The sequence below is a fragment of the Pteropus medius genome, unplaced genomic scaffold, assembly GCF_902729225.1.
Source record: "Pteropus medius unplaced genomic scaffold, Ma_sr-lr_union100, whole genome shotgun sequence".
Lineage (NCBI taxonomy): Eukaryota > Metazoa > Chordata > Mammalia > Chiroptera > Pteropodidae > Pteropus > Pteropus medius.
In genome coordinates this window covers 20,231,811-20,246,870 of record NW_024344240.1, presented here as the reverse complement: position 1 = coordinate 20,246,870, position 15,060 = coordinate 20,231,811, and the positions used below count along the sequence as shown (strand labels likewise).

The following is a 15,060-nucleotide window of genomic DNA, read 5'->3' as shown; positions in this document are numbered from 1 at the left end:
ACTATTATCAACTTGGTATATATTATTTAACTATGTGTAATTATGTGTGTTTTATCTTCATAATTCATGAAGATCATTCATAATCTTCATCCTGCTGTTGGGGCAGTGGGGACCGATGTAATTTATCATTTTTAATGCATAGTATAGATGTACCTTCATTTATGGAAGTTTAGGTTATTTCTGATTTTGCTTTTTTAAATTAAAAATAATGTTACAAAGAAAATTCTTATGTAATTGTTTTTGGATACTCATCCAGCTATTTTCATAGAATAAATTCCTAGAATTGGGCCAGGGGATAAGCATATTTACCATTTTCATAACAGGTAACTTTCCAGAAAGGTTAATATTGATTTCTGTGTGTACATATGCAAATTAACAATCTTAATTTTGTGTGTGTGTGTTGGAGGAAGTATATGTGTTTGGGTGTGATACTGGTGATGTGATAGTATATTCTAGCTTTGTTAGTCACTGAAATTAACATACAAAAAGGTAATGAAATTTTAAACATCATCTTGCAACAGGAAAAATCCTCCTGGTTTGGGAAAATACAAGAGGGCAATACACATGTTTGCATAGGAGCTAGAATTAGACATGAAGTAATGGTGGTGGTAATTGAGAAAGAGATATCTTGAAATTAGTGAAGTCTTGAAAACTACTTCTAGTAGATTTTAGTACTAAAAAGGCAGGAGATAAATCATTTTATCTTTATTTTACAGAAATGTTTAGGCCTTCCTTAGTAAATTTTATTTCCTCGAGGACTTACTTCCTATTTTAAAATAGATGTCAGTGAGAATATTTACTTTACTATCATTTTAACTAGAATAAAAAAGAAATATTCCTTTTAGCTTGGAAACCTTTCCCTAGTAGTGGAACTAAAAGGGTAGCTCTGGATTTTTCTAAGGTAGTTTTAAGCTTTTAGCTAATTAAAATTAAACCCTGCATGCCTTGTGGTGGTATTATTTGAAACTGTGAGGTAGGTTTATTACATGTTTTTATCTCTTAAAAATTCATTTGGATCAAGGAGCAGAATGAGAATTAAATGCAAGTTTTATGATCCAATTCATTTGTGTACTTTTGACAGAATAAGGTTGTGGCAGCTGCTACAAGCAGTATGCTCTGCATTTGCACAGGTTCAGTCCTGGTGCACAGTTAACATAGGAGTAAGGTATAACAAGCATCCGTGGAGGACTTTTTCCCCTCTATTAAAATACAATAGGAAACCACAGAAACCCCAACTTTAATTTACAAGTCTTCTAATGTAATATTCAGACATCACATTAGTTTATCAGAAATAGTATATTTCAAACAAGACTGGGTAATTTAATGGTGGTTTTATGTAAGCTAAAGATCTTTTCTTGTAGTAAGTAAAGGTAATTCATGATAACCCATGACTGAGGGAGATGCTCTTAGGGAAAAAAATATATATATACAGTAGTTTTGAGACAAATTAATGAAGTTAAAGGTGACATTCATTTTGATTAAGATATTTTAAATTATTTACAATAAAAACTCAGTGTCGTGATTTTTAACTTTTCAATAAAACAAACATTTAAGTACTTTCATAATCTCAGGTCAGTGCTTTTGGGGATAGCTGAGGTGATTTAGTTTCCTGTTCTTGGCACAGTGCATAATATGTAGGAGGTGATCGATACTTATGCATTGACTACTTTCTCATCTAAATTTGCACCTGAGGGCAGTTCACCTTGTGTCAAATAAAAGACCTGTTGTAGCTTTAATCAAAGACATAATTACTTGCTGAAGGTCATCTTTGTGAAGACTACGATTCTTCCTCCCCATTTACCAAGTTCCACATGGCTTTTCCCTTGATTTCAGGGTATGGATTTTGTACCAGGATCCACCCTTGACGTTTACCCCAGTAGCTTCAGGAAACACTTGGGGTTTGTGAATCCAGGAGTACCTAAACTGGAAAAGTCAGTACTTCTAGTTAGGTTACTACCTGAAGATGTGACCTTGATGGTCACAGAAACTTTGCAAGGAAGTAGAGAAAATTCATTAAGGTATGATTCAACTTTATTCTTCAATTTTGTTTTATGAACAACTGAAAATATGAAAATCGGGTTTTATTATAGAAATGCGAATAATAAGTGATAAAAAATATGTAACACTGAAGGAGTTCACTGATTGTTAATTAAGTGTATTTCTCTGTGCAGGTATAATTTGGCCTCCCAAGATTCTGCCTTAGCAAGAAAGAAGTGGAAAATACTCTTGGAAAGAAAACTAAGATAATAAGAAAACCAGAAATTATTTTTACATGGTTGTCAGCTCACCTACCAATATGGACACTTTTCCCACCAATTTTCCCCTAGTGGAGACAGTGGGCTGACAAGTTCTCAAGCTGAGTTCCAAAAAATGTTAATTGATGAAAGGTTAAGATGTGACCACCATAAAACTAATTATCAGACTCTGAAAGCTGAACACACAAGGTAAATTAAATTTGGAGGTGAGAGGTTTGATTAAATTTTTTGAGTGTATGCTCTGCAACATATAGTATAATGTTGTTATTTTGCAATATATACATTTAAAACTTTTAATACAGTAAAGTTTTTGTTTTAAAATTACTTTATTCTAAACTAAGCATGATATCAAGTGGATTGTGAATTTTTAAAAGTCTTATTTTGAAAGTAGCAAGACAAATATATCTGAATGGCTAAATTTTGATTTTTCCTCTCAAAGTTAAATTGTATTCAGAGACTACAGTGTTAATAATTAAATGAAACTCTATAAAGAAAAGATACTTGCAATTTTAATGGAATATATGATGTTGGTCTTTTTCTGTAGTGTTGGTTGACTTTACATAAAGTAATGTAAATAAAAAGCGAAAGATATACTTAAAATTGAATCCTTCATTTTTTAAAAATCAGGTTGCAAGATGAGTACACGAAGTCACAAAATGAACTTAAACGCCTGTTGATTGAAAAGCAAAGTAACCAGGAAAAACTTCAGCTGCTGCTTGAAGAGCTAAGAGGGGAATTAGTAGAGAAAACTAAAGACTTAGAAGAAATGAAGATGCAGGTAAGGAAATATAGTTAGTATATAAAAAAAAGGCAGATGCTTAGTGGAGGTAAGTAGTTTTGGTAAATTTGGTAAATTCTCTCTATAGTCTTAGTTAAATATTTTGCTATATCTACAGGTACAGTTTAATATTTTTTCTTATATTCTAGAATGTTTGCTACTATATAGGGTTTGGCCAAGAAACTGTTATTTTATGTAAATTTGCATTCTCTTATCTATCTTGATTTAAATAATCTTTTACTTTTCAGAATAATTGAAGGAAAGGCCAGTTTGAATTAATAAAAAATTTAGAATTAATTTTTTTAAAGATTTACTATTTTTCTTCTAAGTATTGTAACTAAGTATTGTAAAATGGCTTAAAAAGACAAAGTTATTTTTAAGGAACTTCTTAAAGACACTAAAAATAATGTGTGCACCTAATTTATATACACAATGTAAAGTAAACGGAGTCTGTAAAGCAAAAGATAGTTGGTACTAAAAGTACTGACTACAGTTTCTTTAGTTATTTGTCACACTATTTATTTTTATTTGCTTAGAAAGTAGAGCGAAGCTAAACTTCACCAAACTTACTGTAAATTTCAAATTAGTAAGTATTAGAAGTGATTTTTTTTATATTCATTTGATCTCTGAATAGCAACAGCTGTGTATTTCTGCTTGGTGCAAATAATGTGTTATTAGTATTGGAGTCTTTATATAGTAAAAAGCCACCTTTCAAGTCATCTAGTATGGCATATCACCCAATTCATGAATTCCTTTGACAGCAGTGTTGGAAGTTTGTCATTCAATATCTTGAAATCTTCCATTGTTGGGAACACTGCCACTAAGCTTGGGCTGGAGCCTCTACATTGTGTTTACTGTTTCATACCTAGGAATATTTAAGACATTTAAACAAAAAAAGAACTTCAGAGGGAAGTGTAATTTTGGCCTTTAGGATTAGATTAATTTGTTTTGCAAAAATTGAGAAGCCTATGTGACTGGAATCTCTGAGTCGTGAACCCAAGGTATTCAAAATATTCTTCAGGCATTGTAAATGTGATTACTCTGTTTCTTTAGAGTAACATTTATACATGCTTATTTGTACCATGCACATGCAGACAGTAAACTTAAGACTGGAGTGGCTATAGTAATATCAGATAAAGTAGACTTCAAGACAAAGAGTTCACTAAAGATAAAAAGGACATTTTTGTAACAACAACAAAAGAAGAATCAGTTTACCAGGAGGATGATGACCTTCAACAAATAGCTATGTTCCTTTGCTTTAGATTTCTCATGTGGTAAAGAGGATAAAAATTGTTACCTAACAGGGGTTGTTGTGAGGACTAATGAGATAACATATTTTTAGTAGAGTGTCTGGCACATAGGAGATACTTGCAAATAATGGCCGTTTTTATTCTGGGTGAATGCAGGCTCCATGAGGGCAGGAACTTTTTTTTTTTTTCAGCGTGTCTCCATAGCTTAAGATGATGCCTAGAAAATATTTGTGGAATGAAAGTTGTATAAATAAATAAGTGAATGAGTCAGAATTGTTCTGTTCATACATAATGTTACACTTCTTGTCTTATACGTACCTAGAACCTCAGTGTTTTAGAGTTAATAATCATCTAGTTCTCTTTCATATCTCTTATGAGTTGAATTGTGTCTCCCAAAAAGATACGTTGAAGTTCTAATTCTCAGTACCTCCGAATGTGTCCTTATTTTGGAAATAAGATCTTTACAGATGTAATTAGTTAAGATGAGGTCATACTGAAGTATGGTGGGCCCTTAATCCAGTATGATTGGTTTCTTACAAGAAAACAGACACAGAGACAGAAACATGTGGATGGGGGAGAGTGAGGACTGGGAGAACATCTTATGTTGACAAAAACAGATTCAAGTGCTGCAGCTGCCAGGAAAGGCCAAGGATTGTCTGCACACCACCAGAAGCTTGGATGAGGCAATATAGAATTCACCCTACAGTTTTCAGAGGGAGCATGGCTTTGCTGACACCTTGATTTTGGACTTCTAGCCTCCAGAACTGTGAAACTATAAATTTCTGTTGTTTTAAACCACTAGTTTGTGCTATTTTGTTAATGGCAGCTTTAGGAAACTAATATACTATCCGAAGCATAGCTAGTTCCCTTTTGGAAGATCTGTGACACGTGGCTCTTTGTTCTCTACTTCAGTGCTTCAGTGCTAGAGAACCTAGTGAACTTTTAAGTGATCCAGTTCCACTTTTGGATTGGAGTATGTTAAGCATTTTTTTTTTCTCTTGTATTGCAATGAAATTATCCTCCCTACAGACTCCCTGTTGGTTCATGTACTTTTCCTTGGACCTACACAAAATAACATTGGACATTTCTCCACATGATAACTTCCCAAATGTTTGCTGAAAAATATAATTTATCTGGTAAATTTTTATTTTTCAAGATAAACATACCTGGTTTCTATGTGATATTTATCTGGCATAAATAAGCTAAAGAAATTTCTATATGTATTCATACATTTGAGCAATTTAGCCATTTGCTTTAATGGATGTTTGCAATTTGTACAAATTGTGAGTTAAGTTCAGTAAATCGACAGAGTAAGATCAGCCAGAGATATTTCAATGAAGGTTTATGAAAGATGATTATTTTTAAAATACACATGTATTATCTTGTCTACCTGCAAAATGCCTTTTCTAAGATTTAATATCCCTTTGGCTTTTATAGAAAAACCATATAAAAGACATTCATTTAAAAGACATGTCTGGGTCACGTGTACTTGTAGCAAATGAGAATAATAATAGTGCCTGGCTCATAAGATGATTGTCAAGATGAAATGAGACAACATAAAAGTGTTACTATATAGTGCTTTGATATTATAAATGGTTAGAACATATTAGCTATAACTATTATTATGTACCATGTTAACAAAACCTTTTTTTTTAAAAAAAATCGCAAGTAGTTTGATATATTTCTGATAAAAATTTTTAAAAATTACCAAAAATTTATATGCTTTCTTTGTTGCCAGGCAATGAAAACTATATAACCCAGTATGTTTACCATTTCATTTGGCTGCTTGGAGCTTGGAGCAAAATTTGTTACTCATTTCCAGTCATTAATTGTTAAAAATATCTGGTACAGTAATATTTGCTCTCTTAAAAGTCTTTGAAAAATATTTTATATTAATATGACAAGTGCTGGGGTGTTAAAGATTTGTTTTTATAGATTTAATGTAGTTAATGACACAGACTGTTGTATGATAAAGCATTCTTGTAAGTTTTTTTTGAGAAAAGTAGTTGAAATATTCCATTAGAAGTCTAGCCACAACATGATTTCCTCCTAAAATGGCATGGAGGAAATCCTCTAATTCTGTGTTTCTCATGTATGTGTGCTTTGAGAGCGGGGAGGGAGGAAAGATAGATTTTTTTTTTTAATGTGTGTGCTTGTTTTTAATAAGATTTATAGATGATAAAGAGAAGATCTTATAATTAGAGACCCTTTTTCAGAGACCTCATAGATCATAAGACTCCCATGTAGTTAGTTACCAGTTTTAGTGTTCTTTATTCCTTTGTGTAGATCCTATTTCTGTCTGTATCATTTTCCTGTTGTCTTAAGGACATTCATTAACAGTTTTTCTAGTGCAGATCTACTAGCGAGAAATTTTTTCAGCTTTTATATATCTTAAAAAAAATTTTTTTAAGATATTTTTGTTGAGTATTAAATTTATGTTGACAGTCCCTCCACCCCCCGCCAATACTTTAAGGATGTTCTACTACTGTCTTCTCATTTATGTTGTTTCGTATAAGAAATTTGCTATTATTCTTAACTTTGTTCTGTGTATGCAGTGTCTTTTTTTTTTTTTTTCTTGGCTGCTCTTAAGATTTTCTCTTTATTACTGATTTTGAGCGATCTGATTGACATACCTGTGCACTTTTCTTCACATTCCTGGTGTTTTGGATTTATTGAGCTTCTTGGGTCTGTGGGTATATAGTTTTTATTAAATGTAGACCTTTTTTTTGACATCTCAAAATCTTTTTTTTTGCTTCCTTCATTTCCTTCAGGGACTTTGATATTAGGCCACTTAAAGTTTTCCTATCGTTCACTGATGTTCTGTTTATTATTTTTAATTTTTTTGTCTCCTTGTTTCAGTTTGGATAGTTTCTGTTGTTATGTCTCCAAGTTTGCTGATCGTCTGCCAATGTCTAATTTGTCATTAAGTCTATACAGTGTATTTTATTTTTCATCTCAGAAATTTTAGTTTTTATCTTGAAGTCCAATTTTGGTCTTTTTTCATAGCTTCCTTATCTCTACTTAACATATTTAATCTTTTATCTAAGCTTTTTGAACATGTGGAAGGAATTCAGTTGTAATAACCATTTTAATATCTGCTAATTTTGACATCTCCTGGGTTGATTTTGGTTGGTTGATTTTCTTTTCCTGTTTATTGTGGGTAGTATTGTCCTGCTTCTTTCCATGCCTGTTAGATTTTTATTGGGTGCTAGACATTGTGAATTTTACTTTGCTAAGCACTAGATATTTCGTATTCTGATAAATATTCTTGAGCTTTGTTCTGGGACACGGTTACTTGGAAATAGTTTTATCTTTCTGGGTCTTGCTTTTAAGATTTGTTAAATGGGAGCAGATTAGTATAGTGCTAATTATTTCCTGTTGCTGAGGCCCCTCTGAGTACTCTGCCAATTTCTCGATGAAATGAAGTTTTTTAGTCTGGCTTTGGGAAAAGGAAATAGCCATGGTTGTATATGAACTCTAGGTGGTCAAGCCTCTAATCCTTTCAGGTGGTTCTTTTCCTGGCCTTAGATATTTTCCTTACATATGTAGCTGATCAGTACTCTCTAAATGAGTTGAGGAGGATCTTTTACAGATCTTCATAATTTTCTTTCTGTGCTACTCTCCTCTCTGCTACCCTCTCTTGTGACTCTAGCCACACACTAGTCTCCCTGGATTCTCAGTTCCATCTCCTCATGTCAGGGCGTTCATCAGATTTTGCCTGGATATCCCTTCCTGTGCCATGACTTGGAAGTTTTTGCAAAGCTAACCTTTTATTTTAAATTAACTTTTAATTATGGAAATCTCAAGTGCAAAAGTACAAAAGGTCCTTGAATAACGTCATTTAGTTCAATGTTGTTTTGTTCTAATGTTGATGAGAAAAATAATCACTTCTTTTGCGTGGAGTTTGCACCTTTCCCCATGTTTTCTCCAAGTACTCTGGTTTTCTCCAACATCCCAGAGATGTACCTGTGAGGTTAATTGGTGTGTCTAAATTGTCCCAGTCTGAGTGAGTTTGGGTGTGTGTGAGTGCACCCTGTGACAGAAGGGTGTCTTGCCTGGAGTGGGTTGATGGCCTGCGCCCTGAGCTGCTTGGATAGGCTTCAGCCACCTGTGACCCTGAACTGAAATAAGTGGGTTGGAAAAACATTATTTTATTTGTTTTATACATCTTTCTTAAATGTATATATAGCTCACATTTATTTCAGTGTTTAATATTAGATTTGTTTTAGGTCTTTATTTAGAAGTTTGATGTTTTTGTGACCAGAAATATGCTGTAGGAAGTTTTGTTTGTGTCGGTTAGCCAATGGCAAAATTGGTTTTGTTATACATTGTTTTGCTTAAAGTCACAGTTTTCAAGAACCTATTGAAGGCATTAAGCAAGAACTTACTGTAGAGAGTATTTTATGGGATGCATCCCACATACTTATCACCCAACATCAGTAATACCATCTTTGAGAGAGTTTTGTTTTATCTTCTAAACTCTCTCCAACTCCTACACACATCCCACTGTACCCCCAACTCTCTCCCTTAACTCCTCTCGATTATTTTGAAGCAAGTCATATTATTTCAACTCTACATATTTTAGTATATATGAAGCCGAGGGGTTAAGACCCTTCAGAAAATATTTTTAATTAAAAAAAAAAAGTTCGTATGCTAGTTTGGACTAACAGCCAGAAGAAGGAATTCACATAGCATGCTATTAACCATTACAGAAATTGCTTAGCCCAGGGCATGTTAGACTGCAGAGAAAAATAAATAACCAAGAGAGCAGAAATAATAATAGCATACAATGAGTAAGAGTCACAAAATATATAGTTTCTACCCCTGCACATCAAGATAACCTAGTAACACGTATTAAGATGTTTTTAAGCCCACAAAGCCAACAACCAACTGAAACGGAGGGTCCCGATTTTGATTTTACATGTAGCGCTAGCACTCTGTTCAGTTTCTTCACAGCATGCCTGCAAGCCCTTTCCCTTACTAGTAATTAACCCCCTGAGGCAGCCAGAAACAATGACCATGCTTTGACTAAAGGTCACAAGGTATGATTTCTGTTAAGCTAAAGGTAGCATCATGGTCTAAGTTGGGTTTCAGCTCTTGAGCCTTAAAGCTGAAAGACACCCCCGCTGCCCCCACCCACACCCCCTGGCCACATCCTCATGAAAGCAGACTGAAGGACTCAGAAACTGACCTCAAGGCCTGAAATAATGATTTACTGCCTTTATCTCACTCTTGACCAGTCAGCATGACCCAGAACCCAAAACCCTACTCATGATAATTTGTGATCTTTGTTCGTAAAATTTCTTGTCTGTAAACCATTGAGGAGTTTAGGCTTTTGAGCATTAGCTTCCTGTTCTCCTGGGTGGCACCATTCATAGTAAAATGACCATTCTTTCTCTTTCACAGTTCTTAGTGTTTAGTGCTTAGTTCTGCTAGTGCTGGGTGGATGAACTCTTTCTGTTCAGTAACATATATCTCTATTACATACAAGGCAATACCTCTTTTAAAAGTTTTGCCACAATAGCATCACCATACCTAAAAGTACTTAAGGAATACTGCCTATTAATATTGTATCTTTGTTCAGATTTCCTTCAGTTTTGCTTGCTTGTTTATTTTTAAAGTTGGTTTGTTTGAAACAGTCCAAATAAGTTTACCTATTCATGTTTTCCTTTTAATTACCACCTCTCTTCAATTTGGGCTCTTGACATCATAAACCAGATTTTAACAGGAGCTCTCTGCCTCTCCTTTCCATAGCTATCAATTCTCTCCCAGCAAAGCTTTTGATCCATCTTGCTTCTTCCTACAATACATATGGTGATACCATTCTTAAGCTTAAAAACCTTCAGTGAATAAGCAAGATACAAAAAATGTATATAGTATGCTTTTCATTATGTAAAAGTTAAAAGTGGTATATATGATTATATATCTATAGATTGTGTTAAGAAGGATTAACAGTTGTTAAGAAATTGTTAACAGTTGTTGCTTCCTAAGAGGATAACTGGATAACTGAAGTGAGAAGAGAATTTAGTTTTTTGGTATTATATTTTATTTTGTTTGAATAATTTTCTTTATGTAATTATATTTATTCATTTAAATAAAAACTTTTAAAATAAATACTATTGAATACTAAGAATATGAACCTAGTATTCAGGAACCTTCCACTTTGTAGCACCCACCTCTTTCCCATTTGTTCCCAGCTAGAATGCAGCTCTCTTACGTGACATGTGAAAATCATTCAGGGTGGCCTTGGTTGTTACAATGTCTAGAGATTGCTACCAGCATTAATGCACAGGGACACAGGATTCTAAATTTCCTGTAGCACTTAGTGTGGTCCTATCCAAAATTCCTTTAGCTCACATGTGAAGATCATTTTTCTCCCCAGGGAATTTAAAATTTTATCCATTCTTTGGTTTTGGGTTATACCTAAGCTGTAGTTTGCCCATTCCTTAGATGTTCCATTCTTTCTATCTTAAATATCTTTAAAGTTTGTCTTTACCTGGTAAACCTATATTGCCTATTTTTTAAGTTATTTGTATATATAAGTTCTTTTTCACATGAGAGTTTGAACTTCTTATGGGGAATGATATGCTTCCTGTGAATTTTTATGATCTTTAGAAAGTTAGACTGTGTGTGCTTCAAAGTGTTAGAAGGAGATGGTAATGTGGCTACGTTATGTATTGTCACGGGAATCAAAGAAGTTAATGCATGTAAGGTATTTAGAACAGTATGTTATGTAGATAATAGTATGTTGCACAATATTTATATGTTGTAGGCATTCACTCAGTAAAATGTTTGGGATATTTGGAGTATTGATGAATAAATGAATGAATTAAACATTATTCTTAGTTTTCAGGAATAATTATAAATGCAAACTAGGGTTTTTTTTTTTTTTTTTGCAACTAATATTTGTTAATTCAGGAAATAATAACTGAATGGTTCCTGCGTGCCAGGCAGCAATGCAAGGTGTTGAGAACACTATGGTCAATAAAGACTATATCTAGCCTTAAGGAGCTTACTAAAATATTTCATTACTTTTTGAAAGTTGAGTTTTATAAAGGAGTATTTTAGGGAGGAGCCTAAATTAGTTTTGGTGATCAGAGTAAAAATCAGCTTCTTTTGATTGAAAATAAATCTGAAGGATTCTTTATGGTATACCAAATTATTACACCTTTATTTTGCTTGCTTTAGAAGATAGTCTGTCAGCCATTGTATCCAACATGATACTTAGCTGCCAACATAATTATTCCTAATAATAACAATGATAATAATTAGTAACTGTCTTTACCTCATATTAATGGAATTTTCGACATCTTTGAGAGCCTGAAATTGAGATTCTGAAAAGCATTGTTTCAAAGTATTGTTCAAAAGATTGGTTCTATTTATATAATGATTACTGTAAAATTAAGTATATTGTGAAATTTTTGTAAATTGTATTTCATTGTCATAATTAGGAGAGAAGCTTTGAAATTTGGCAAAATCTTGATTTTGATATTTGTGATTTTATATTTAGAATTGTTTGTATTCCTCTCCATATTAGGTATTAACTCCACAAAAGTTGGAACTGTTAAGAGCACAAATACAGCAAGAATTAGAAACTCCAATGAGAGAGCGTTTTCGGGATCTAGATGAAGTAAGTATATTGAAAGAACTATATATGTATACAAATGAGTATTGTCCCCTTCACTATGGACCCCTTTGGAAAGTTATAGTCTAGCGATGCTGCCATTGTACAAAATAGTTGTGGATTCTGTGTTATAAATGGCTTACTGGCTTGATAAAGTTATCTTTTTCATATCTTTCTGATGGATAACCAAAGCATTATGGTTTAGGAATAAATTTAATTTTTGGATATACACAAAGTCACTTAGACCCAAGGTAGGTGATCAAGTTCAGTAAAAGCATTTTTTAAAATATCAAAGCAAAGTATGATTCTAATAAAATCACAAAACCCATTTTCTTGGTTTGTAAACTGGCTTAGAAGAAAAATCTTTCAGCTAAAGATTTACAGGGAACTGAGTATTTTACGAGACTTCCTTGTTATTTAATTTCCTGCTACTTGTTGACATAGTGTCTCCTCTATTTTTCTGCTCTGTTGTCAAAGTTCTTATTGAGACCAGAACACCAGAAACTTTTGTAGTGTTAAGAAGCGGAATTGGAGCATACCAGGGAATTACATGTGTTCCTGGTTAGTTAAGAGAGTTGGTGCTATATATATTCTTCAGACCGATATGTCGAGTTGAACTATCAGTATAATATTTGATTGAACCTTAAATGACTGTACTAAAAATATCCAAAGAATCTTTTATCTACTTTGAATTCATCCCGTATGACTTTTAAGAGGGTATTTTATCTTTTATGAAATTATTTTTTAATCTATATTTTGAAAGGTATGCTACATTTTTAAGTATTATTAAGTCCAGAGATCAGAACTTTTGACTTGCTATACATTTTTATCATTATGAGAATCAGTGAGGAAATAAGGTTAATTGAATGGTAATTGGCTTTATTGATACCTTCTCAGAAATGTAGTAATTCTGTGTGTAGGATACTTGTTATGAGAACTTTTCCAAAGTTTGTTTGTACTTCTGTTAAGCTTATTTTTTACTTTTAGAATTGCTCTGAATATAATGTAATTTAAAATTATGTTTGCAAAAGTGATTTTTGGAGTGAATACAAATTTCATTTATAAATTTGTGATAAATTGCAGTCTCCTTTTAATTTAGGAAGTTGAAAAGTATAGAGCTGAGTATAATAAGCTTCGTTATGAACATACATTTCTCAAATCAGAATTCGAACACCAGAAAGAAGAATTTGCACGTATTTTAGGTGAAGAAAAAATAAAATATGAATCAGAGGTGAGTGATTGATTATACTAATTTAGTTGTTATTCTAGTCAATAAAATTTTATGATTATATGTTTTTTGTAAATCTCAAGTTAGAGTTGATTGCATAATTAGTTTTATTGATTAATGGTGAACTATTGTGATTTTCATCTGCTATATAGGCAGCATTTTTCTTGTGAATGTTCTTTTGTGGCTGTTAGATTTTTCTATTCATTTCCTCCTTTATTTTGTTGCAGTCAGTGGCAATAGTCTCTTTTCTCCCATAGCCATAGAGGAAGACTTCTTTTGTCTCTATGATTTCTTATTCAGCACTGTCCCCCTCTCCTTGGAACCATACCCACATCTAGGAGAGCTCTGGCTGTCAGCCCATTCATCTTGTTTCCATTTATACAAACAAGGTATACCTTAGAGTATGCCCGTCACCTTCAGGAAGTGTACTTTGTTCTTTGACACCTGCAACTGCAAAATCTCCCGTCTGCTGCCTATAGCATGCACTCCTGCTTTATCTCTAGTGCCTTGGCAGTTTCTCTGCTCATTTTGTGGTTTGTCTCCTAATATTCTCCAAAATAGGGTTTGTGTTTCTCATTCTTTATGTTGCTTTTAGATGATTTTTCAGGATGGAAAGAGAGAAATACCAATTTTATCCTGCACTATTCAAATAAGAAATCTAATGCTAGGAGAATTTGTAAAAAATAGTTTGTCATTTATAGTTATATGAAATGTACTGTATATAAACACGTCTGCATCGTATATTTATTGTGTTGCCTTTATTCAGAATCAAGAGTTAGAATATACTCACTTTCCTTTACTAATTGGATCAAACTGATTTATATTTATCAGTGAACAAACTGTTCCATGATTGTTCGAAATGTAAGAAGCTGTATGAACTTTAGATCATTTGAGTTCATTAATAATACAGTATCAGAAAACTATAAATATTTATAATAGTCTTTTGCATTAAAAAAATTCTTTATAGCTTTAAATCCTTTATTCATATATGATCTCACTTCTAATAGTGTCTCCATTTTAAATTAGGACACTGAAGCACAAGATAAGTAACTTCCTCAAAGTCTCAAAGTCAGCATCCAAGTTAACAATAGACTCAGGTACCCCAACACGGAGTCTAGAGGTATAAGTTTGAAAATTCCCATGATTTGAAGTTGTCATGATATTTAGAAGCCATCCGACAACTATAATTTCATCAGGAGATCAGTCGATCTATACTATGTGTGATGATGAAAGGATTTGAATCTGTAATTATGATAGACTTAAAAGAACTGCATATAAAAATTTCTTGTGGAAAAAAGGAATAATAAAGATTCCCAGCCTAAAATATAGATTTAGTATATTGAAGAGTAAATACTGAGGTTAAGAATAGTGCTTTATTTTTTACTTTTTTACTTTACTTTTAAAATCTAATGATGTTTATCTGGTAATGATTATTTGTATTCTTCAGTTTATTTTTTTTTTAAAGAATGAATCTTGTATCTGAAATCTGACAACTAATCTATTTTTTACCCATGAAAGATCAAATAATAGTCATTAAAAAATTTAAGGGGTTAATTTTCATATTTGGAATATCTTACGACATTCTTAGAAATCTTAAGGTAAACAGCTAACTGAGAAGCCGTAATTAGGAGAGGCTAGAAAAGTAAAACATTCTGATAAGACCAAACTTCTTTTCTTTCTACTTCCCAATTGATTATGCAGGAGCAATGTTAATTAGTGGATAATTGGGTATTCACTTTTATTTAATCACTTATCTTTGTACTCCAGTTTCTATACATAATAACAATAAAATCTAGTGAGATGATTGTGGATCATGAAATAGCAGTAAAACTTCAAAGCAAAGCCTACTCTTGCCATTCTCCAATCTTACAATTTAAAATGGTATAAAATATGTTAATTTGATGTACTAAAATAATTGAATTTTC

At 32.7% G+C, this 15,060-nt stretch overlaps 1 protein-coding gene across 1 annotated transcript in view; it reads left to right on the top strand.

The window, feature by feature from the left end:
* CEP83 (centrosomal protein 83) overlaps nucleotides 1-15,060 on the top strand; it is a 97,405-nt gene that overhangs the window by 24,873 nt on the left and 57,472 nt on the right. The window contains 6 exon segments of the mRNA XM_039869057.1: nucleotides 1,834-2,018; nucleotides 2,172-2,318; nucleotides 2,321-2,444; nucleotides 2,883-3,033; nucleotides 11,821-11,913; nucleotides 13,007-13,138. Coding sequence (XP_039724991.1) covers nucleotides 2,273-2,318; nucleotides 2,321-2,444; nucleotides 2,883-3,033; nucleotides 11,821-11,913; nucleotides 13,007-13,138 — 546 coding nt within the window. The 5' untranslated portion in view covers nucleotides 1,834-2,018; nucleotides 2,172-2,272.